General features: G+C 48.4%; 1 protein-coding gene across 2 annotated transcripts in view; it reads left to right on the top strand.

The window, feature by feature from the left end:
• MOB3A (MOB kinase activator 3A) overlaps positions 1-17,585 on the top strand; it is a 31,843-nt gene extending 14,258 nt beyond the window's left edge. For both annotated transcript variants that reach the window (XM_044999012.1, XM_044999011.1), the window contains exons 2-4: positions 9,230-9,803; positions 15,273-15,475; positions 16,541-17,585. In XM_044999012.1, the coding sequence (XP_044854947.1) occupies positions 9,386-9,803; positions 15,273-15,475; positions 16,541-16,570 (651 nt within the window). In that variant the 5' untranslated portion in view covers positions 9,230-9,385 and the 3' untranslated portion in view covers positions 16,571-17,585. The remainder of the gene's footprint in view (positions 1-9,229; positions 9,804-15,272; positions 15,476-16,540) is intronic.
• The last annotated feature ends 7,790 nt before the right edge of the window (positions 17,586-25,375 follow it).

Here is a 25,375-nt window from a genome sequence, read left to right on the forward strand (position 1 = left end):
GGATTGGGGAATGGGGGGAGGGCGAGGGCTCCTGCTGGAGGTGCAGGGCAGGGAGTTGGGGAATGGGGGGAGGGCGAGGGCTCCTGCTGGAGGTGCAGGCTCTCAGGATGAGGGGTTTGGGGTGCAGGAGGGTGCTCTGGGCTGGGACTGAGGGTTTGGAGGGCAGGAGGGGGATCAGGGCTGGGGCAGGGAGTTGGGGAATGGGGGGGGGGGTGGCTTGGGGTGCATGCCCCGAGCGGCGCTTATCTCAAGCAGCTCCCAGAAGCAGCAGCATGTCCCCCCTCCAGCTCCTATGTGGAGGTGTAGCCAGGTGGCTCTGCTGCCCACTGCCCCATCCGCAGGCGCCGCTCCTGCAGCTCCCATTGGCCGTAGTTCCCGGCCAACGGGAGCTGCGGGGGCAACGGTTGGGGCAGGGGTCACAGACAGAGTGGAGCCCCCTGGCTGCCCCTATGCGTAGGAGCCAGACGGGGGGACATGCCGCTGCTTCTAGGAGCGCCTCCTGACCCTGCCCCCCGGCTGGAGTGCTGGAGCGGGGCAAGCTCCAGACCCTGCCCCCCAGCAGGAGCTCGAGGGCCGGATTAAAACAACTGGCGGGCCGGATCCAGCCCGCGGGCCGTCGTTTGCCCACCCCTGCCTTTAGCTGTGGCAAGAGGAGAGTCTCACCTTCACACCTGACAGTTCAGTCCCCGTGGACCTTTCAGTCCTTAACCTCTCTTCTGAGGGTACCAATTTGTGGTATGAACCCTGTTGTATTAATTACTGAGTTGAGACCTCACCCAGCTCATTTCACATAGACCACTCAACATACATCAGATTGTAATTGCTTTGATTACTGTCAGCCCGGTCTGGATTCAAGCCAGAAATTTAGAATTGAGAGGCTGTGCTATCTCATTACTGTCCCATGAACTATCTTGTCTCTTCTCCCCCATGTGTGAAAGCTTAACACTGAATTATTATTTGATGGGATTCCCACTGTCCATTCATACTAGATCTAAATGCCGATAGATTGCATTTATTCTTCTGATGTGGGTTTTCTGAAGCTGTTGCTCTTTGCTACAGTGTGCGGCTGTGAAGCTCTGCCACAGGGTGTGTTAGTTACTAGAAGTCGTCCTAGCCCCTGTATGGGTTAATTTGTCAGGTCTGACTTTTTTCCCCTTCCCCTTGCTATTACCAAAACTAAATAGATTTAAAAAAATAGTTTGAATACATTGTTATTTGGTCGCCTTTCATGAGGGAAGAGAAACACAAATTAAAGTTCAGTATGATTGTTTTATGCAATATGGTACTACTTCCTCGTGTGTTCAGCTGGATGAGTTCTGCATTCTTGTGGTTTAAAGGCATGAAAATGGACTGCCCTGATCCTGACCAAGGCTCTTCCTTGGAAACCCCAGAATAAGCATGTGGCTTGCATGAGTTCTTGCTTAGAAATGTCCAGGACAGCATTGCTCTGATTTAAATTGCTGTATTCACATTGCAAAGAGAGGGGGGAGACCAGTAGTACATTCCAGAAACTTATTCTGGACTGATTATGAAAGGGCTATTTGTTTAATCCTTAGGACTGATGATTAGAGATCTGTCTTTCAAAATGGCTGCATTATATTGGTCATTAATGCCTCTCAGAAACCAGACTGATGAAAGGAAAACCTAGGAAGTTGTCCCATTGAATGAAGGCATAAATGCTGTCTTTTGTTAGACGTATGAATCCGGGCTTGGATCAGCAGGGTTATACAGGTAGAAAGTCTGCTGTGTGTTTTCAGTATAACTCTATTTCAAAAGCTCTCCAAAACTTTTATTTTTGAATGTACCTAGTGCTCTTTGCCCTTCAGAGCAGATACTTTGGATTGTCTCCAGGAAGATACATGAGGAAACTGAAAGCAGTAACGTTTGGGATGGCACAAGGCTACCAGTGAGAACCTCCCTAGCTCTTACATGCATTAGCAACGTATCTGTAAACTGTTGTTAGTATCTTGATGTTGCCTTGGGAAGGAAAGACATGGTTTGTGTTAATGTCTTAACGATTACTGCCAATATAAAGATTACTGCCAATATAATATTAGGACAGTCTTTTAAAAAAGAATTTGGATATGCCACATGGATGTTTTTACTAAAATAGAAACAAAAGCAGACTGAGCAGTTTTATAGGAAAATGCTGGAAATCTCCAGTTAAAAGTAGGTGAATCCCTGCCAGACAGGAAATTAATCTAGGCAGAGATGTCGTTCAAGAAGAGCTATGAATGGTCAGACTTCACAGTTTTTACACGCTGTCTGCCTGGCAGTTTTGACACTCCCGCTGATCTGGTGTGCTCTTCATTGTGTGACTGTTTTCTACTGTGTGTTTGTGTGTTTCTTTCAAGTGCATCCTTATGGTAATGCTAATTTTGCATATGTGTACTTCTTATTTTATTTTAAACCCATTCCAAAGAGCAGTTTAGGGACTTCCTCTCTGCTCAGCATATTCGTACAGTGGAGAAATGAGAGACAGATATTTTATCCCTTGAGCAGACTATCACAGAAACCACAGTCTTCGTGCAGAAAGTATTAATTGGGTTAAATTTTAAAAAATGGCTCATGGGTGTATGTGCGTGGGTGTGTGTGAGAGCGAATGATGTTTAAAAAAAAAAAAGATGCCTCAGTTCTTAGATGCCTAACTACAATCTCCTTGGGTCAGTTTACTAGAAGTACTGAGCAGTGGTAGTTCTTATTGATGTATCTGGAGTTGAGTCCTCAGTGCCTCTGGAAAAATCAAGCCCAGCATTTGTCAAATTGGACATCCAGTGACCCTGGCCACTCTTGGAAATGTTGGCCTCGGTGTCTAGTTTGTCATCTGACTAAAACTACCAGTGACCTTTTCAAGCTTCCTTTTGTTCTAAGTTTAAAATATGCCCTGTCTGGGATGATTTAGTTGGGAATTGGTCCTGCTTTGAGCAGGGGGTTGGACTAGATGACCTCCTAAGGTCCCTTCCAACCCTGATATTCTATGATTCTATGATTTGAAAATCTCTCTCCTTCTACCAATTTTTATTGTCTACCCTGAAATATCTTTTCCCCATCCACCCTGACAGTTTGAAATTGCCAGGACACACTTGTGTATTTTTGTTCCTTCACTACCATGATCAATGCAGCTTTGCAAACAGTGTTTTGACTTCCTTCTGCCTCAGTCATCCCTTTGGAAGAGCTGTGAAAAATCTGGTCTTGGTTTGCCTGGGTGGGAAATTTACCACAATGCTGTAGAATGATCAGAAGCATATAACCTAGTCTGTGTGTGGGTCTTCTGTAAGTGTTAAAATAAATCCTACAATATTATTGTTTCTTAGTACAGTGGAGTAGCTTCTGTAAAAGGAAACATGTACCGTAAATGTATTACTCACCAGGATTTACTTGCAGGGTTTTCAAATGAGTAAGGCAGCAGGATGTGAGCTGCCTAAGCTGTCAGGTCACTTGGCAAGGAAGTGGCTGCATATGTTTCTGACTCCTCCCTGCCTGCAACCCACAATCTAGCTGGCACTACAGAGACCACATGAAATACTTCTTTTAAATGAAGAAGTTTTAAACTTTGGCCTTTGGAAACACTGGTAGAAGGCTGTAGAGCAGGCACAACAAACTATCCCAGGCAGTATAATTCGAGGAGCCAGAAAACGGCGAACTTGCTGGTTTTAATCTGTTGATTGCATTTATTCTGGCACTTGTTAAAACCCTAAAGTAAATCCTGTGTGGGGATGGTGTGAGGGTTGGAAGATGGTACTGCATGTCATTCTGGACGGTGTTTCAGGAACTGAAGGAAATAAAGAATCTACACAGAGAAGTCATCTCTGTGTACAGGTAGGTTTCCTGAAGAGGATTGTGGGGAGAGGGAATCACTTCCTGAGTTTTCGTAGTGGTGGGGAGAGGTTGGCTGGAGATACCTCATTCCCTTTTTAAAATGGAAGAGGTATTTTTTACAGTGTAGTCTGTGTGTTCAGATGTGGGATGAATGTTTGCTATTGACAAGTCACAGTGACAGTCCATGTTACAAAATTACTAAAGATAGTTAAGACCCAGGCAGACTGTGAAGAGCTACAAAAGTATCTCTCAAAACTGCGTGACTGGGTAACAAAATGGCAGAGGAAATTTAATGTTGATAAATGCAAAGTAATGCACATTGGAAAGCATAATCCCAACTATACATATAAAATGATGGGGTCTAAATTAGCTGTTACTACTGAAGAAAGAGATCTTGGAATCATTGTGGATAGTTCTCTGAAAACATCCAGTCAATGTGCAGCGGCAGGTCAAGAAAGCAAACAGAATGTTGGGAATCATTAAGAAAGGGTTAGATAACAGGACAGAAAAATATCATGTGCCTCTATATAAATCCATGGTATGCCCACATCTTGAATACTACGTGCAGATGTGGTCATCCCATCTCAAAAAAGATATATTGGAATTGGAAAAAGTTCGGAAAAGGGCAACAAAAATTATTAGGGGTATGGAACGGCTTCCGTATGAGGCGAGATTAATAAGACTGGGACTTTTCAGCTTGGAAAAGAGACAGCTAAGGGGAGATATGATTGAGGTCTATTAAATCATGACTGGTATAGAGAAAGTAGATAAGGAAGTGTTGTTTACTACTTTCATAACACAATTACTAGGGGTCACCAAATGAAATTAATAGGCAGCAGGTTTAAAACAAATAAAAGGAAGTATTTCCTCACGCAACACAGTCAACCTGTGGAACTCCTTGCCAGAGGATGTTGTGAAGGCCAAGACCATAACAGGGTTAAAAAAAGAACTAGATAAGTTCCTGGAGGATAGGTCCATCAATAGCTATTAGCCAGGATGGGCAGGAATGGTATCCCTAGCCTCTGTTTGCCAGAAGCTGGAATGAGAAACAGGGGATGAATCACTTGATTACCTGTTCTGTTCATTCCCTCTGGGGCACCTGGCACTGGCCACTGTCGGAAGACAGGATACTGGACTAGATGGACCCTTGGTCTGACCATTCTTATGTTCTTAAATCAACAGAAAATGGTGACTCTTTGCCACACAAAGACACTCTTGTCCAGCTTGGAGAAATGACAGGGAAAGAAGTAATGGAAAACTAGTGAAGTATGCCTTGCATTTCTCTGTTGGAAACATATTTTAGAATAAAGCAGTACTGAAAGTTATCCTCTCATATCAATTTTACCCCCATATAACTCCACTGACTTAAGCGAAGTGACTCCTGACTTCCACTGCATAAGTGAGAAGAAAATTTGGCCTAAAATTTTTTAACAAGTGCTTTTCCTCATCCCTATGGCATCCAGTCTTTTAAATCTCTCCCCACACCTCCCCTTTCCCAATAAATATCTGGCTCTGAGAAAATAGAAGACATACAGATTCTGCGGCTGACCAAAGCAGCATCTGACATTGGTTGAAGATTATGTAATAGTTATCAAAGTTTTGGGGAGATTCATTTTCTCCCATCATTCATTGCTCATTTGTTTGAGTTTGTTTTATAACAGCAACCCACCATCAGCATGGAGCTAATCTCATATCCCTGGGTATAAAGGCAGGACTGTTCCTCCAGAGAGAAAAGTTAGAGCTTTGTTTTGTCCACCATGGTCAGGAAGTTGCTGTGTCATTAACAGTCTCTTGTGAGCCTAGTGGGGGTACTCCTACTTGATAGCCAGTGGTGTGGACTTCTGGGTGGGAGTAACCTTTGGCTGAAAAAGAAGCTGGGGAAAAAAGCAACACTGCCTGCAAACCATACTTTCTGCTACTTGCCAATCATAGGTTCAGCTGAATTGCAAGTCACCCTTGTACAAATCCTATCCCCCTGGTGAGCTTTCCTTTCTGTTCTGTGTTTAATTGCTGTTTGAGCTGTGACTTGTGTGGGGAGGGTGGAAGGAGAAAAAACTCATGATCACCATTTTACATCATATTTCAACTCATGTCAGATGCTGCTTTGGTCAGCCACAGAACCTGTGTGTCTTACATTTTCCAGAGCCAGATATTGCCCATAACTGCATTTTTCTTAACCAAGTTACACATCAAAACCATAGCTGAATGCGTTACATCCTGTTGTACTTTAGCTGAAGTTTCCATTTTGCTAATATCTTAAACTCTTAAGGGTGCTGCTAATTTTACTTAATGTGCAGCTGATCACAGCAGCACGTTTATCAGGTAGTCTTACGAATCGTGTGCAATAGGAAGAGGAAACTATTTGTGGAAAGAAAATTGCAGTGCTAATATAATGCAACATCCTTGAATGCTGTTCACCGTGCTAGCCTTAGAAATTATAGGGCCAGATCCCTAGTTAGTGTAAATTGGCAGATATGGTCAATGGAGCTATGCTGATTTATACCAGCTGAAGATCTGGCTGTATTGACTTGTTAAGTATGCTAATGATTCCACAGAGAAAAAGAGGCACTTCAAACTCTGGATACAGGAAAACTGAGAGTTAAAACTTGGCTTATATATAAAAATATAAGCCAGGTGCAGAGATGTCTCAAGAGATTGGAGGAGACCAAACCTTACTCTTCGGTCACTTGCTGTAATCCAGCCCAGGTTAGATTTGACCAAAAGTCATTGCCATCTTTTGACTGTTTGGCATTCTTGGTTGGACACAGCTGCATCACAAACCACCCCCACTCTTGAGCGTCTTGACAGTCGTAGCAGGAAAGCCAAGAATTGCATGGCCCATGAAGACTAATCTTCACTCTAAGCCCTGAGCTCCAGAGGTCAGGACTGAAATACAGGGAAGCTTGTCCAGCTTCTGCCCATGCTGAGGTTTGCTTAGAGGGCTTCAGTTCAGGTGACTCCTGGAACTATCACAAGTTTTACATCCCCTTTAAAAGCCAAATCAAAACCTGAAACATAGAAGGGCTTAGTTACCCAAATAATGCTGCCTATTTTTTAAAAAAAAAGGTTTTTTGGGTTTTTTGGGGGTTTTTTTGCTAACTAGTTCCTCAGCTGTGAAAACTCCCTCTTTGTAGGTCTGGGTTGGCTTTTATGAATCACCCTTTGACAATTTCTCTTGGAAAATTCTTAGTGTCCACTCCACTGACAAAGTGTGGGCAGGCCTTGAGAGGTTTTGGTAGTGCATTTCAGTCCCCTCCTGCCATTCCTCCTGTTGTACTGGTAATGAGCAGAGACCTATGTGTGGCCTTTAACTACTTTCCAGCAAAAACGGGAAGTAAATAAAAAGGCTCATTTCACGTAATACCAGCATAACTGAGTGACTTGACTGAAGTCAATGGGATTACTATGGCGTAAAGACAAGGTAAATGGGAGCAGAATCAGAACAGTCAAAGGCCTCTTTCTTGTGTTTGGCTGGAGCCCAGAACCGGAGGAGTATGCAGTTAATACTCATGCAGTACTACAGTTTTCCTTTGAGACTCCAGAGTGAGGAAATAGTGCGTGCTACCATTTCTCTGGAGCTAATTTCCTCCTGGAAGTGGCTTCAGACCATGAACCTGCCCTCTACATTGTTAGGGGTTTTTTTTGCCTTTGTTTTGGATATGTTACAGAAGAATATGTGAGCTCAATAGTGCATCTAAGCTGAATGGGCACAGCCCCTTGTGTTTCCGCTTCATAGAAGAAGTGAAGCATTTTGTTGCAGGATGTGGTGAGGGTATGACTCGGCTCTTGCTAACCATAGCTACTGTCTCGCTGTGTCCCCTCTTGTTATGACTTTCAAAATTTTTCTCTGTTTGATCAAATGCATCTTAAGCTTATTTTTTCCCCTATATCCTTGGCCCTTCACTGTTGGTCTTAAATTAGTCAAGCAAATATCCGTAGCTTCAGGGGTTCATGCAAACACCTCTCCATATTGGTTTGTGAAGAGTACGCCTTCCCCAAGGCAAAATGTGGTCAAAAGCACAGAGCTTCGCTTGGTTTCATCTCACAACTGGCCCAGGCTCACTTGGTCACGAGTGACTCTCTCAATCAACCTGGCTGGAATTTTGAGTTGGTACCAACTAAAAAATGGGAGTGGGTGGGTGGATGTGGGTGCCTTGCCCTTTCCTCTCTTGTTGGGGTGACTTTGTGAACATGTGGCATGGCTCCAGAACTGAACTTCATGGATGTTGGATTGCTGGCAATATGGGTTGTTAGCCATGCGGTTCTCATGTATTTTTGTAGTGTGGAACAGGTCTTAATAGCATCTCAGGGCCATTTCTCCTCCCATTGCACAACCGTAAAAACCTCTGGCAATGATGGCCATTGCTTACATGGGAAAGTAACATTAGGAAAGTGATGTGTTCTTCGTTCTCCTTAATGCAGTGTAGCAGATGCCCCAGCACCATATGAGCAGCCAGCGCTCCTCAGATGACTGTCTCCAAGAACCACTGTGGAGCTACGCAATGCGTCTGTTGTAGGCTGACTTAAAATGGCCTGTCTTTGTTTGGCTGGTCAGCACCTTCCACATTACACCACCAAAAATCACGTGTCTGTTTCGCAAGGGGAATCCTGTCATTAAGGGTCAGATTCTGGTCATCCTGGCTCACGTAGAGAGTAGTCCCAGTGATTTTAATGAGACCGCTTCTGGAGTGAGTTACTCTCAATGTCTTTAAGGGTGTTAGGATCTAGCCTTTGATTTCAGGCTGGATCCTCAACAATCTCCTCGCTATAAGCCCATGGACACAGCTGTGGTGGGTAATATTTTGCACATTTCTGCCTAGTAGCAAAATAATGCTGTGCCAGTTTCTGAATGCTTTAATCAAACCATGTAGCTACCTCGGTACCATAGTGGTAGAGTCTTGGTGTCTTACAGTGATAGTAATAACAGTAATGATCTGCTGCTTCACCCACAATAACTTGGCAAACTGGGTATAAACCTTCTCTCACTTAATGTTTTGTGTAGAAGTAATCGAAGACCTGGATCTGCAACACTTTTCTTACAATGAGTAGGGTGACCAGACAGCAAGTGTGAAAAATCGGGATGGGGGTGGAGGGTATTAGGAGCCTCTATAAGAAAACGCCCCAAATATTGGGACATCTGGTCACCCGAACAGTGAGAGAGGCTGAATGAGGAACCTCTTTGAGAACTTCACCCTCACTCTTCTGTCTTTTACACTTCCCTTAAAGAAACCTAGTCCTAAGAGGAAAGGGTAGGGGAAACGAAGCATATTTGGCGTTTGTTTCAGTTCTGTGAGTTTGAGGTGTATGTCCAAACCTTCCCACTAAGGCATTCAAACAAATTCGCTCCTTCCGAACAAAGTCTCTTGTTGAAAAAGCTGCCCATCTAACTACTGTAAATTCTGTGTTGCAGATCAGAAGGTACTTGGCGAACCAGAGGAGCTCAGAGTTATTTCTGTGAAGATAGAGGCCATTACGACCTTGCCATTGGAAACTGTCCAGCCACTGTGTCTCTCTAGCTGTCGTCACTGAAGACTTGTGAAAGAGAGCGGGGGAAAAAAGAAGAAAAATGTCCAACCCTTTAAAGCAAGTGTTCAATAAGGACAAAACCTTTCGGCCCAAACGCAAGTTTGAGCCTGGGACTCAGCGGTTTGAGCTCCACAAGAGGGCTCAAGCCTCTCTCAATGCAGGGCTGGACTTGAAGCTGGCCGTCCAGCTGCCGTCTGGTGAGGAACAGAATGACTGGGTGGCGGTGCATGTGGTGGACTTCTTCAATCGCATCAATCTGATCTATGGCACCATCAGTGACTATTGCACGGAACAGTCCTGTCCGATCATGTCTGGGGGACCCAAGTACGAGTACAGGTGGCAGGACGAGCACAAGTACCGGAAACCCACTGCCCTGTCTGCTCCCAAGTACCTGAACCTCTTGATGGACTGGATTGAGGTGCAGATCAACAATGAGGACATTTTCCCCACCAATGTTGGTAAGTTCGGGTCTGATCTGTGGGGAAATTAATTGGACTGACACAAGATCAGTTGATTTAAATCAGGGCAATTTACATCACCAAGCGGAAAACCTTGAGTTAAATCATCCGTGTTAAGGAACTTTTCCGTTGGCACTTCCTTTATTTTCTAAAGAGAGGTGCATTCTCATTGGCTGATATAACCATTAAAACATGTTGATTTACAACTAAATAGAGCCTTTACACTAGATTTGGAATGTCTTTTTGTTACCTAGGAGGGTACACTATAACTCTATACATTTATTTAAGCATTTATATAGCTTAATGTTTTCAGATTCTTATTATTTGTACAGTTTTAGTATGTTAGAAAATGGTGAATGATGTATTGTTTATCTACAAGGTAATTAACGTATTGGTGACGATTTGTGTCAAGCTGCACTAGGATGATAATGGGAATTTAATTAAACACACAAAATGGCATAGACTATTTATGTTTATTAAACAAAACTACCTTAAATGTTTTGGATACATGAACTTCAGTGTGTTTTCATGAGCCGGAGAGGAAGTTTCCATGCTGGGTGGAGTCATAAATATTCATAATTTTGAGATCTGAGCTCAGGTAGGGAGAAGCTATAAAATAGGAGTATGTGAGCATCCAGGTAGGCTCAGTGGATGATCGTGATGAGATACACACAGTGTCTCCTGGAGTCAGAAGCTGGGTCCCAACCCCTGTGATGACTTTGCCAGTCTCTTGCACCCAGTGGCACAGGCCTGGGTCCTCCACAGGATTAAGCTCTTAATACAGCACATGACCTGTTGTGCCATATTGATAAAGCTTGGCCTCAAAAGTTTCCCCGTCTTCTTTCTTCATATAGAAAAGCAGCTTTTAACTCAGAGTTTGTGATAGAGGCTGATGGATTCAACATATTTATTTTTTTATTTAAATGTTTTAAGAGATTATAGTAAGTTCAGGCATTAACATATTTTCTGTTAAATTCAGATTTCATGTTAAACAAGTTCATTTTTAAAAAGAAAAACTGATTCTAATTTAAATAACAAAAAATATCCAATTTCTTTTTCAGAAAAATTGACTTTTATCCACCAGTACAGACTCTTGCCCCATTCTATGCCCCTGTTCCTTTTCCAGTAGGCGCTTGTTTGACAGTGGCTTTCAACCTCTGTTTTGTGGACCTCTGGGGAGGTCTGCAGACTCTGCCTAAGATTTCCAAAGGGGTCTTCAATTTTGAATTTTTTTAGGGGCCTGAGAAAAGGTAGGAGAACTGCTTCCTCTAGTACTGACTGGCAATTTGCAGAGGGCTGCAAACTTTTGAAAGTGGCTGCTGATTTTGGATACCTTCGTGCCTAGCCTGAGACACGGTCGGGCATAACTGTTTTCTTTTTTGTTAAAGAAGTGCCAAGTACCCGCAGTTACCATAGATTTCGGATCGCGTGGTGAATGCTTAGTACTTCTGGAAAATTAGGCCTAAATTGTTTCAGGCGAGGCACTCCAAATCAGAGTGCTCTTGGAAAACTCAAACGGCACATCAGAGATTATGCGGCTGCTGCAAAAACAGGAGGAGTCACTCTGCTCTACAGAGGTTGGGCTCCTGGACTTGGTCTCTCATTCTGAACAGTAGTTTAGGACTGGTGCCTGTGCAATACCTGGATTTAGTGCATGTGATTGTGCCTCTATGGCTAGTCTCGATGGTAATGACCTGCAACTTACTACTAAAAACGTATTCTTTAGCTCACGCCGTAGGGGTTTGTATTTTTGTTGCTGAAGGTTCTGGGTTGGCTCCCTCAAGGTCGACTTCTGTGAATGGGGTTCATGGCTCTTGGAAAATCTTACTCATTCTGCCAAAGTATTTTTAGGACTGTCAGGTTGAGATAACAGAATTTAAAAATACATCCATTCTGACTGACACCTGGTTGAGAAGATGGAGGTGCTGATTGACAGAGGAAAACAGCTTGCAAAATTTCTGAAGTTATGGCGGTTCCATCTAGTGAAGGAAGAGGTCCAAGACTTGCAGAAGGGGTTTGCAATCTTGGGCTGTGTGGACCCCTGAGTCCTCTTGGATTCCTTAGTAGCTTATAACTTCTCTTCCCCCACATCTGTGATTAACTAGACTTGTGGCCTTGCCCTCTCATGCAGACTGTGCTGCAGTAATCCAGGTTTGCCTGCTGTCCTTCAGACCCATTCAGAAGCACAGCACAGAAAAGAATGTGGTGGCCCGTCAGCTTAGTGGAGCAGATCTGAGTGATGAGCACATCCATGTCCATGCTCTGTGAACTACACTTGCTTCTGGCTGCAGTTCAAGGTGTTGATTCCAAGTCATACCTGGCCTGGGACTTGGTTACCTGAGGGATTCTTCTCTCTCCTTATGGACCATTGCAACAACTGCGATGTTTTTGACAACAGACCCAAGCCTTTGGGATTGGTCATGCAGGGTGTTTTCAGCCTAGGGCTCCAAGCAGCAATGCTTTTTGCTCCCTAGAGCAGCCCATCAGTGCCTGCACTAACCGACTTCAGACTCTGGTGCAAGACGCATCTTATTGGCTGCGCTCTTCTTTGCCTGTAGATCTGCGCCAAGTTACATGTGGCTGGTTGGGTGGTTCAGGAGTTTTGCGATCAGAATGATGCACGTCTTATTTTATTTTCAGATCTGACATCTTTCAACCTCCCGAGGGCCTGATTCTCATTTGTTCTAAGAAGGCTCCTTGACACCACTCTGGCAGTGTCAGGAGGCCCTAGAGTGTGTGTAATAGTAACCTATGTCCCTCTTATGCTACCGAAGGAGTTTAAAGAGGCCTTGGTGTAAACAAGATTTGGAGCCCAAAATGTCCAAACTTGGGTGCTCAAAAATAGGCTCAGGAAGCTACATTTATGCATCTAAACGAGAGGGCTGACTTTCAGCATTGTTGACCGCCCACGCTTCCCGTTGTAGTCAATGAGAAATGCTCCTAAATTGAGCCTTTCAAGTGTTGGCCTAATGCTTTATACCCATGAGATCTGAGACTCCAGCGTCTCTCTGGTGTGGTATAAAGCTTTTGTCTCTGTCTCTTGTGGCTTGTGAAATACTGGTCCTTTTTGAAACCTCTCTCAGCAGTGCTTTTTCTTAGCTCTAGTCTGGGTCTGAGTACAGAGCATCTTGGACAAGTGTCATTCAGCCCTTGCTCCTTGAGTTAGCACTGCTGCAGCAGAGGCTTGCTCAGCTTTTGGCGTAGGGTCAGTCTTCTGCTGTTCTGAATGACCCCAAGTTATCTTTCAGGCAAAGCCCGAAGGCAGTGGTTTTCAAACTCGGAATGGCAGGCACTGGGTCGCAGCGGCTCTGGTCAGCACCGCCGACCAGGCTGTGAAAAGTCCCATCGGCAGTGCAGCCTGGCTAAGGCAGGCTAGTCCCTCCCTCTTCTGACACCGCGCTGCGCCCCAGGCAGCAGGTCCGGCTCCTAGGCGGGCAGGCCATAGGGCTCCGCGTGCAGCCCCCGCCCCAAGTGCTGGCTCCGCACTCCCATTGGCCAGGAACCAGCCAATGGGAGCTGGAGGGGTGGTGCCTGCGGGCGAGAGCCGCGTGGAGCTGCTTGTGAGCCTCCACCTAGGAGCTGGACCTGCTGCTGGCCGCTTGGCTCCATGGTGTCAGAACAGGAAGGAACTAGCCTCCTGTAGTCGGGCAGCACCGCCGACGGGACTTCTAACCGCTGGGCTGCTGACCGGGAGCTGCCCGACGTAAGCCTGTGCCCCAGCCTTGCACCCCAATCCCCTGATCCAGCCCTGAGCCTCCCCCAAACCTGGAGCCCCCTCCTGCACCCCAAACCCCTCATCCCTAGCCCCACCCCAGAGCCTGCACCCCCAGCCCTGTCCCCTCCTGCACCCCAACCCCCTGCCCCAGCCCAGAACCTCCTTCCACACCCTGAACCCCTCATTCTCAGCCCCACCCTGCAGCCCCCACCCCTCATCCCCAGCTTCGTTGGGTTGTGGGCATAAAAATTTTTCTTCAACTGGGTCGCCAGAAAAAAAGTTTGAAAACCACTGCCCTAAGGCAACTCCACTTATCTCTGGGATAGTCTGGGTGATGTAAGGTCTGCATTGTGGGTGGGGAAGCAAGCAGTGGAGATTGGAGAAGAGGGGATGTTGCACAAGGAAGGAACAATAATAGTCCTGTGACCCTTTGTCCTAGTGCCTGATTTGATACTGAAACCTGTTTGCCCTGTCTGGACAGGCAGCACAGGTCAAGGTTCTGCCAAATGAAGTAGAACCAGATGACAGCTGCGTGGGTGTTTGTGTAGGAGACCAACTAACAAATAGGATAGGGGAGAAGGAGCTGGTTATCCGCTTCAGATCCCATCCACTCCTGCACTACCTCAGTGTGTATAGAGAATGCCAAGATATTCATCCTTCTCAAAGTGCTAATGAAAAGGAGCCATCTGATTGTTTGCAGGAAGTGTCCACCATTACTCAGACCCCATCTGCACACACAGAACAACTGTACTTAAATGGGGTGACATTGGGGGAGAGAATAAGACAGTAAACCACCCCCAACCTACAACAGTACCTGTATCAGCTGCCAAAATCCTTGCTCTGTGTTCATCTGGGTAACCACAGGAAGTTCTGGGGTGTGGTCCCTTTATTTACGGTTCTTCAGCAAGAACTGAGTGATTGCCGGAACATCTGTTTCATTGGGAGGGGGGGAGCTTACATCATCAAAGGAGTTCTCTGGCTTGTTTAGCGTTTTCTAGCTATGCTTCGAATACCAGATTCACTAATTTAACATAGACTGAAAATTAATTTCATGCAGAGCTCTTGGGGACAGGGGAAGATGGGTATTTAACGAATACCCTTCACCTCTGACCTCCTCCTTGTATGCGGAGAAGCAATCTCTGTAGGCTTTAAACTCAACTTGTTTTGTAATTACTAGAAAGAGCAGCTGATCAAACTCTACTGTATTGCAGATTGCAAATGTAGCTGTTAGAATGAAAGACACATAAACAAAATGTCCAATGTGAACAGGGGCTTATAAATGACTGAGCATAGTATTATCTTAATTTTAATTCCTATTAACCTGAAGGATCCCAAAGAGTTTGTCAAATTTACTAAACTGTATATAGGAGCCACGCCTCCCAGCATGCAGCCACTTCTGGAGTAGAGCATGGTGGTCTAGTGTCTTGCATAATTCTTGTAAAAATGTCCCAACAGGAACTGAAGGAAACCATATCATATTGAAACTGCGGATGGAAATCTATATGTGCACTAATCCAGTTTGTATTCAGGTCTCTCACAGTAGCATCAATTAATACAGGACCCAACAGCATAGGTTAATAGCATTAACTTTGGAAAAACTGGTCCAAAATTTAGACAGGAGGGAATGCAGTCTGTGAATTACTCCAGAGAAAACTGTTCTTGCATCACTGCAGTACACGGAAGACTGCATGTCACCAGAGGCCTGGGGAAAGTGCATTTCAATAAATCATGGTGCTTGTGTGTTCTTCTTGCAGGTACTCCGTTCCCCAAGAACTTCCTTCAGGTAGTGAAGAAGATTCTGTCCAGGCTCTTCCGGGTCTTTGTTCACGTCTACATCCACCATTTTGACAGGATCACCCATATGGGGTCAGAGGCCCACGTGAACACCTGCTACAAGCACTTCTACTACTTTGTGAAAGAGTTCAATCTAATAGACACCAAGGAGTTGGAACCTCTGGTGAGTGAATTTGGCTGGATTATACTATGAATGGCCCCAGAGTGGTGTGTCTCAAACAGAACTCTGGGATCCTGACTCCCGGTCCCTGTCCATTGAATCGCAAAGCCAAACATTGGATTCAGTTTGAGAGATTCTGAACTCTGAAGAGGGTGACTGAAATCCGGTCGTACCTATTCCGTTCCCCCTCCCTTTACAGCTCAAAAACCTGTTCTTACCCTGCCCTCTTTTATTCCATGGTACCTCATGCAAGCTGAGCAGGGCCATTACACCCACGGAGAGGGAAACTGCCACGTTTGTAGATTCTGCCTGGTAACCTCCTTGTGCTTCAGGCTGCCATCGTGTCTATTCCCCTGCCACCACCACTCCCCATTGTCTGGTCAATGGCTGAATCACGTGCCTCTGCTGTTCCTCAGTCCGGGTACTGCACTCTGCAATGAGCTGTGCACCCCTGCTAGTAAAGTTGCAATTGATTTCCAAGGATCTATCCTGATGCCTTATCACTGTGTAGCCAGCACATTGCTGCACATGGCACAGAAAGGCAGTGGGGTAGGATGCTGGTCACGGAGTCATGAGCCCTTGGTCCTAGTCCCAGTTGTCAGTGACTAGCTGTGTAACTTGGAGTGTGTGCGCGCTCAGGCTAAATCACCTCCTCTGTCACCTCCCTGTCCTTTATTTCCCCTTCTGTAAAATGAGCACAGCGATGCTCACCAACTTCATAAAGAGCATGGAGGATGCAAAGTGCCATAGAAGCGCTAGGTGTTTGCATTAGTCTGGAATGGTGGGTGATGGTTATTCTATAGCTGTATGCAGCCAGCCAGATTTAAATCTGATGGGGCAGCTGGGAGGTCTCCTGACTGTCGGTGAATAGGAATACGGGGGCAGAGGTTAAAGGTGACACTGAATTTCTTCCCCACGTGAGTATTCAAGCTGGAATACTGCTTTTTTAATTCATGATGCTATGGAAACAACATTCCAAACTTTGAGACTTTCCTACTGAAATGTCTCTTGCCTGGGAATTGTGCTTCTTACCACTAACTTCCCTGTCTTGTGTGTGTCCTTTGATAGAAGGAAATGACCTCCCGGATGTGCCACTGAGGCCTGGACCTTCCTGCGCTCACCCAGGCCAAGCCACCTCAGGACCGCTGAACCCCATCACTGCACCGGAGATGCCGCTCAAGGGACGATCAGAGACATTTCATAGAAATATATTTTTATGGAGCTTTCAACTTAAAATGGAGACTGCAGAAATATTTTTTTAAAGATGCCTTAGATAACTAGTTTTTATGGTAATTTCTGTAATTGTTTGCCACTAGATGGAAATGCATCATTTTTAGTCAGTTTTTTTTAGAGAGGGAATGAGCATTATGAGAAAACCACCTGATGTTTCATCTCACTGACCGCCTTGTTGGGTGGCCCTAACTAAGCCTAGTCAGACCGTAGACTTTGTTGCTTCAAGTGGTTTTTTAAGAGGGACTTGCTTTCAGCATAGCCAGGGTGTGGAGTTGGTCTTGAGACTGTAGCGGTGCCTGGCACTGGCTGTGCGGGAGGAAGGCTCACCCGCATCCTGAAGGTACGGTAGGAAGTGCTTTGTTAGGGCAGTTATTCCACTAGCTGAGAATTAACTATCACTTAAATGTGCATATCAACTTGGCTCCTTGCACACTTCTCCAGCCCTTGTATCTAACTGCCTTTCACTCCGTGATTAGGCCTTTCTGTCTGAAAATGTCTTCTGTTCCTTCCTCTGACTTCTCAGCTAGTTCACTGCTTGGGGAAATCGATGCTAATCTCACTCTGTTTATTCCTCTGCTAATCTTTTGAGGTCATTGCTCACGAATGCCCGTTTCCTAGTTATAAAGCAGGAAAATACAAAGGTCTCCACCTTTCAGAGCACATTGTGTCGAGGGCAGGGTTGCTATATTCGGGTGCTCTCTATGCTGGGGCACTAATATACCTGGATAGATTTCACCTGACTTTCCTGTTACATCCACTCTTAGCTGTTTGTCTTTCTCCACCTAGCGGTAGGTTCTATTGATGGGAAGCGGAGCTTAAGGGGGAAGAGGGAGTTAAAATACTTCTGCTTCTCCTACTGAAAGGAGATATGAGGGGCGAGGCCAGAAGCTAGTTAGTGTGCCTGGAAAAAACTCAACTTTTAGCCTGTCCAAGGGCTGCTTGGGCTTCAAGAAAGTTGCCCAAAGTCTAGAGCTAATCTGATTAAAATGAAGCAAATTGAGGTCACCCTTTCCTGTAAGGAGGCCTCCAGGTCCCAGAGTGCAGGTCTCCATCCTGAGCCAAGCAGAGAGGGCTAGTTGGGAGGGAGTGTTACGTACTGGAGAGGTGAGTGACTGCATTTGGCCCATGGCCTGCGAGTTGCTGCAGAACTGTGTGAGATGTATCTCCATCGGCGATGGGAGCCCTCTGTCTGCTTCAGCTTGAGTAGCAAAGAGAAGCCAAGCTCTGCCACTCCAGAGACTAAATCATTTGTTTAGTCCCCCTCCACTATCCCCAGACAAATCGTCGTGCTAGTGAGGCTGTGGGATCTCTGCAGGTGTCACATTGTCCTGGATTTCATTTACTGGCTCTGGCTTGGCCCTCTTTAACTTCTGTAAGCGTCCTACGCCCTCTGCCTTCTCTCCCTGAACACTGTTTCCCACTCCTTTTCTTCCGGCTGTCTACCTTCATAGACAAAGTCTCTAGTGCAGAGCCACAGTCCGCTGGCTTGCGTACTGCCTGGGAGAGCTTAATTTTGGCCTGTAACTTCCTAATGCAGAGACTTTAGAACATTGATTTCTGAGTGATAAAGGAGGGACTGCCTTGGATTTGGGGTGAAGGGTGGGAGGGAGGTGGGTGGGAAAATAAGGTTTTTTGTGAGCAGGGACCAAGTTGCTACCACTAGCCACTTTCCTCTAAGGAAACAATCCTGTGGTCTGAGTCTTTGTACTTACGTGAGTCATGTCTCGTACTATGTCCTGGACACTGTTTCTAACACATACCACTATCATTCTGTGAAACAGACACAATAAATTATGTTGTATTTATGTGTTGGGTGCTGGTTGCTAACAGCTTCTCCCTGTTAGAAGTTCTTTGTACAGACCACCAAAAAAAAAGGTGTCAAGAAATAATCTAGAAATGTCACCAGAGTGAGCACAGTGTAGGTGCGTGGGGTGGCTGCCGTTTTCTAGAGCTTCTAAAAAGCATCACTCAGCCCCTGTTACTATCTGAGCACCTCACCCTTATGGTATTTGCCCTCCTTGCCAGGGAGGCAGCACTGTCATCCCTGTTACACAGATGGGCAACTGAGGCACAGTGAGACTAAGTGACTTGCCCAAAGTCACACAAGGAATTATGGGTCGGAGGAAGGAATCAAACCAGGTCTTGAAAGTACTAGCCTAATGCCCTAACCACTGGGCCATCCTCCCTCTGGTCTAATAGTCCTGGAAAAATGGGTGGCCCAAACGGATACTTAGGGCTGCATTATCAACCTGCCAGGAGCCTGAGGGGCTGCACCAATTTATGCAGATATATTTCCTATTTTGGCAGGGGGGTGGAGCACATGGCCATCTAAAATTTGTTTGTGCTTCTATATCCCAAGTTCACGGGCTCTCAAACGGGAGCGCATGAACAAGTTTCAGTGCATCAGACCACATTTCATACGGGGGTGGGGGTTGGCTCCCTATACTCCTTTCTGTCATAGCATGGGGGGGCCACTGAGTGGAACAGACTGAGCTACGGGTGTGGATGGATGACTAGAGACCACCACAGTTCAGCATTGTGGTCCTGCAGCCATCAAAGGAAAAAGAGTAAATACAGCTCAGACGGGCCCTTGGACTGTACCTAGCTCCTTCACCCACCCACTCCCAGCGTCAGGTATTTGGGGCCTGGCTTTTCGGAGGTGCTGAAGACCCACAACTTCGATTAATCAGTTGGAGCTGTGAAAAATCAGGGATTTGATCCTACAGGGACCTCAGCCCCTTTATCAGCTTCTGTGGGAGTTGGCTCTTGAGTGCACCTCTTCAGTATCTAGTCGACTGGAGAGGGGATTTCAGAGAACCATCCACTACATGCGCGAGGACAAGGGCTTCCTTTGTCAAAGGGATATAATCAAATCCTCGCTCGTCTAAGATGACGTCTATCTACCAGTCATACCAGCTGGAAGTAGAAATATGGTTATAAATAGAGGTTGCCCTGCTCGTGCACAGGGGGATGCTCTTAGAACGGAATTGGATGTTCTGCTGGAGTGCACACATGAAGTCTACGCAGCCGCCTACGCGGGTCACTCTAGGCCTGTGTGAGTTTGAAAACCTCCCCAAACCGAGCTAATGTCCCGCGTGGAAGGCAGGGAGTTCTGGCTGATTGTGCCTGTGAGTTGCCTCTAGAGGGTGCTACTCTCCCGCAGTGTTGTAACAGATGAGATCTAGCTTCAGTGTGGCGCCTAGGCCAGTGGTTTTCAAATTTTTTCTGGTTAGGGTGACCAGATGCCCTGATTTTATAGGGACAGTCCCCATTTTGGGGTATTTTTCTTATATAGGCTCCTATTACCCCCCACCCCCTGTCCTGATTTTTCACATTTGCTGTCTGGTCATCCTATTTCTGGTGACCCAGTTAAAGAAGATTATTGATGCCCGTGACCCAGTGGAGCTGGGGATGAGGGGCTTGGGGTGTGGGAGGGGATCAGGGCTGGGGCAGAAGGTTGAGGGATGGGGGTGAGGGCTGTGGGGCCAGAAGTAAGGGGTTCAGGGTGTTGGAGGGGGCTGTGGGCTGGGGCAGGGGGTTGGGCTGTGGGAGGGGGGTCAGGGCTCAGGTGTGGCCAGCGATGAGGGGTTTGGGGTGCAGGAGGGGGCTTGGTTTGGGGATTGGGGCATGGGGTTTGGGCTTATCTCGGGTGACTCCCGGTCAGCAGCGCAGCGAGGTTGCTAAGCCAGGTTTCCTGCCTGTCCTGGCACCGCGGACCACACTGCACCCCAGAAGCAGACAGCAGGAGGTCCAGCTCCTAGGAGGAGGTGCACAAGCAGTGCCATGTGGCTCTTGCCTACAGGCACCGCCCCCCCAGCTCCTATTGGCTGGTTCCTGGCCAATGGGAGGGCGGAGCTGGTGCTTGTGGCAGGGGCAGTGTGGAGCCTCGTGTCCTCCCCACCTAGGAGCCGGACCTGCTGCTGGCTGCTTACAGGTAGGGACTAGCCTGCGTTAGCTGGGCAGCACCGCCAACGGGACTTTTAATGGCTCGGTCAGCGGTGCTGACCAGAGCCACTGCGACCCAGTGCCTTCTATTCTGCGACCCAGTAGTTGGTCGCGACTCGCAATTTGAAAGCCACTGCTCAAGTCTCACCAAGCAACCCTACAGTACTACACCAGCACGCATAACCTGACCAACCCTACAATAACACACCAGCACGCATAACCTGACCAACCCTACAATAACACACCAGCACGCATAACCTGGCCAACCCTACAATACCACACCAGCTTGCACCACTCTAGTCTCACCAAGCAACCTCGCACACAGCCCCTGTTACACAAACACGTAGGAGGCCTGGCAATCTCCCATTGTTAGATATGATGTGGCACAAAGGGGTCACAAGGGCCCCGGGGGAATTCTCTCAGTGCAGGGGCAGGATTGCACCTACACCGCTCGCTCACCATCACGGCCCCAGCATCTGGGCAGGGCTGGGGCAGGGGCGCCAGGGCAGGGAGCCAGAATGCTTTGTCCTCCGGTTGCTTCCTAGCCCATAGGCAGTCGGGGGGAAGGCTGCTGAGATTTGTGTCGGGGGCTAATCCAGACCCAGGCGTCTGGGAGGTGCAAAGGTGCCACATGCTCCTCGCCTCTCCGGAAGTGCACCCCAGAACCACGCCAAATACGAGGCATAAATCAGGGCCGTGTTTGCCTCTTGTCTGGCTGACACAACTACATCTCTGTTACGCCCTCGTCCAGGCCAGCCTAGAAGCACCGACAGCCCTGGAGTTACTACAGCTCCACAGAGTCTAACTGAGACCAGCGTTGATACTCATCGGTCCCAGGAGGCTGGGAACATCACGCCCGGCTGGACGGTGAGCTGAGGCAGGGCCTGCAGGGCGACAGCAGGACCAAGATGAGCCGATAGTATTGACATTCTGGGCTAACGGCCCAGCAGGGTTTTGATTTTCTTCCCCATGTCGCAGGAGAGAGAAATAAATCTACACCGAAGGAAACAAACCTGGCAGCTACTGTAGAAGCCCTAAGGTTGGACACAACAACAAACGGGCCAGGGCCTGACCCTGCTGCCTCCTCCTCCGTCGCCCCCCAGCTCTGCGGGCAGATCCCTGATTAGCCTCTGATCAGTTACCACTTTGTTCCCGGTGTCACATAGCAAAAACTGAAATAGCAGCGGTGCTGGCACTGGTCTATGGCATTCGGCTTCCGCAGTGGACAGAGAACCCCTGTGTTCCTAGCCAGACGGGTAAGCGGGCTGGAGCTGGGAGCTGATGGGCTAACATCCCTCCGGTGGCTGTTTAGAAGGGCTTGATGGAGAGGAAGCTGGTTCGGGTACTAGCGAGGGCTTTGAGAGACTCAGGTTCAGTCCCCTGTTCTGCCACAGACTCCCTGTGAGACACTTAGGTGCAGAGCCTCAAAGGGATTTAGGTGCCCTAGCTCCATTCATGCCAATGGGAGTTAGGTGCCTACATCCCTTTGAGAACTTGGGGCTTAGCTTCTCTGTGCCTCGGTTCCCAGGCCATCTGTGAAATAGCCCTGCCCTGTGCTCAGACCCTACAGCAAGCAGGGCTCAGATACGTCCGTAGAATAGAACAGATGGTGGATTTATAACCAGTGACTCTCTCTTGCCTACTACCCTGGTGGTGCATGATGGGTCCTAAATGCCCCGGGCCAGGAGTCAATTTGCAGCAGGCTTTTACTGGGTTAAGTGAGAGGAAAAAATACCAGGGACCCCACTTGCTACCGTGATGTTGATTATTTGTATTACCATGATGCCAAAAGCCTGCAGCCAGGCTTGGGGCTCCATGGTGCTAATATGTCATGGCACGTACAGCACCTAGCACCCTGGGGGACTCAACCTTGGAGGGGGCTTGGCCCCTACTGGAATACAAGCAGTAATAATAATCAGACCCCAAATGTATCCTCCAAGGCAGCACCCCCAGAGGATGCATCTATCCATCCTCACACACAATCTATCTGTCCCTGTACAGATCCCTCAGTCTATCTATCCCCATACACCCCCTGTATTTATCTATCGATTGATCTATCTATTCCCATACTCCCCTCTCTATCTATCCCCATACACCTCATCTATCTATCTATCCCTGTACACACCCCTCAGTCTATCCATCCCATACACCTATACCTTGCTCTCTACCAAAGAATTTAGAACCCTAAATTTCCAACTCAAGAGTCTTAATTCCACTTGCAAACTCTGTGCCAGGTGTGCAAACCTGGGCGATCCCAGCCCTGTATGTGGGGATGGGGAATCAACGAGGCATTGGGGGAGTAAGCAGGGTGAATTGGGCATAATCATTCATGACCAATCAGGAAAGGGTGGGCAATTAATAGCTGCAGCCCCCGCACCCCATCCCTGCCAACCTAATAGCAGAGGGCTCCAAAGTGAGTCAGTTTTCACCCTTTTGTTTGATCGCTGAGATAAACTATAAGAGTCTCTCTCCCAAGCGCAGCGTCACCCCGCCTCGTGCTGCCCCAGGTCAGTGCTAATTGCCAGGCAGAGGCAGCCTGGTGACACAGGGTCTTTCTGTGCAAGCGTCAGGGGTTCACGCTGCTGAGCTGCTCCCCCCAGTGCGGCTCCAAACCCAAGCAGCCCACTTGGTGTGATCTGCACGGGGCGGTTCTGATCCCGATGACACCAGTGCAAACGAGTTGTTGGCTCGGCTGAAGTCGCTGGGTCGCACTAGGGCCAAAGCAGAGGCCCCCCTGGGTCCCCCAGGGCACGAGTCCAAAGGACGGGCAGGGGTGGCTCGGACGGAGGAACACGGCCCTCCTGGTTTCATTCTAGGCATTAAACATGATGGGGAGATGGGGGAAGTGACCCATTGCAGCGAGGACAGGAACGCGCATGGAGGAGGCTACAGCCTCTGCTCACCCACGGGGGTACAGGGATACCCCCCCCCCACACACACACAGCTGCATGCCCTGCCAGTATTGTGTGGTTCTGAGCCGGGGGGGGGGGAGGCTGCTCCTGCTAGGACGGAGGGGAACTGTTGCAGGCACCAGAAGCACATGCTGAGCACAGGGGTTGCTCAGGCACGTCCCACACGTCTGGGCTGGGGCCGCACAGATCCTTGTCTCCCTGGGAGAGGGAGGTCAGGGGAGAGGGCAGAGGTGGAAGGGGAAGCAACAATCAACAAATGTCTCAGCGCCAGGCCAGGAGAAAGGTCCACAAGGGGTCGGGGGGTGGTGGTGGTTAGAAAGGTGCCCGAGATAAGCTCAGCTGGCTGGCTCCTCAGGAGAAAGGCTTTAGCAGGGAGATGGGTGCAGAAATCTCCTGCTCCCAGCTGGATTCGTTCGAGTCCTGCAGCATCCAGGATCCCCTGGTGCTGTACAGCTCCCAGCACTGAAATGCAGCCACCTCTAGGGCAGAGCGCAGAAGCCGCGCAGCAACACCCTCCCGTGTTTTGGTTCACAAGGGCACAATGTGCCGGCTGCCTACTCCAGGAGCGTCCCGTTACCAAGGGGTGACATGGATGGGAAAGTCACCCTGCTTCAACACGCCACTGCAGAGACCCCAAGCCACACTCGGTGGGGGTGGAGGCTTCCCCTGCCCCTGTGGGGACTCCCCAGGAAGCTCCCCTCAGTCCCCGGTAGAAACCCCAGGAGTTATTTTTGGCCAGAGCAGCAGTAACTCACCATCCCCAGCTGCAAACTCCCCCCTTCCCACATGGAGTAGGGCTGAGGGCTGGCTGGGGACAGGTGAAAGAGTCCTGGGGAGCCCTACGTCTCTGCTGTGCTTCATGAAGATCCCCCCTGCTCCCCGCAATGACAGAACGAGGAGCATGAAACACAAGGAGACCTCTAGCTCCCTAGGAGGGGACCCCACACAGCAGAAGCACATGCCCCATGGCTGCAGCCCCCCTGTATAGCAAATAGAGAGTCTGTGTCTGCTAAACAGGTTAGATTTGAATATACCCCATAATCATCTTGTTACAGCTTTGTTGCAGGATAGTGGTTAGAGCAGGTGGGGCGGGGAGGGTGTGTGAGCAATGGAATCAGGAGGCAGGACTCCTGGGTTCTTTGCCCAGCCCTGGGAGGGTGTGGGGTCAAGTGGTCAGAGCAGGGGGGGGCTGGGGGCCAGGACTCCTGGGTTCTTTGCCCAGCCCTGGGAGGGTGTGGGGTCTAGTGGTCAGAGCAGAGGGTGCTGGGGGGCCAGGACTCCTGGGTTCTTTGGCCAGCTCTGGGAGGGTGTGGGGTCTAGTGGTTAGAGCAGGGGGGGCTGGGGGGCCAGGACTCCTGGGTTCAGTGCCAGCTCAGTCATTAGCTCATTGTGTCACCTTGGCCAAGTGACTTCTCTGCCTGTGCACAAAAGGGCTGGTGCCCCTCCCCCCTGCCTCCTCTTCCCCCCATCTCCCTCCCTCCCTCCCCCTCCCCCGAAGTGCTGTGCAGCATGACAAACAGATTGGGTGTGACCTGTCTGTGCAGTGCCAGCTCTGACTCCTGGGTGTCCAGGCACAATCACTCGCCTTTCGCCGAGGGAGGCTGGGTCGGGCTCTCCCGAGTGGCAATGACGCTGCGCCTAGAGGAGCTAGTGGAGCCCCCCCAGGGCTGGGTATGCTGCCTCCAGAGCGAAATCGAGCCCGTGGTGGTAGTGCGAGGCACCCCCCCGCCCCACTGTCCTCGTGTGTCCACTGTGGTGCACCTCCCCCCGGACCTCCTGTCACACCCCAGCCTCACATCAGCCTGCTGGGAAA

The sequence above is a fragment of the Mauremys mutica genome, chromosome 24 (genome assembly GCF_020497125.1).
Source record: "Mauremys mutica isolate MM-2020 ecotype Southern chromosome 24, ASM2049712v1, whole genome shotgun sequence".
Taxonomy (NCBI): Eukaryota; Metazoa; Chordata; order Testudines; family Geoemydidae; genus Mauremys; species Mauremys mutica.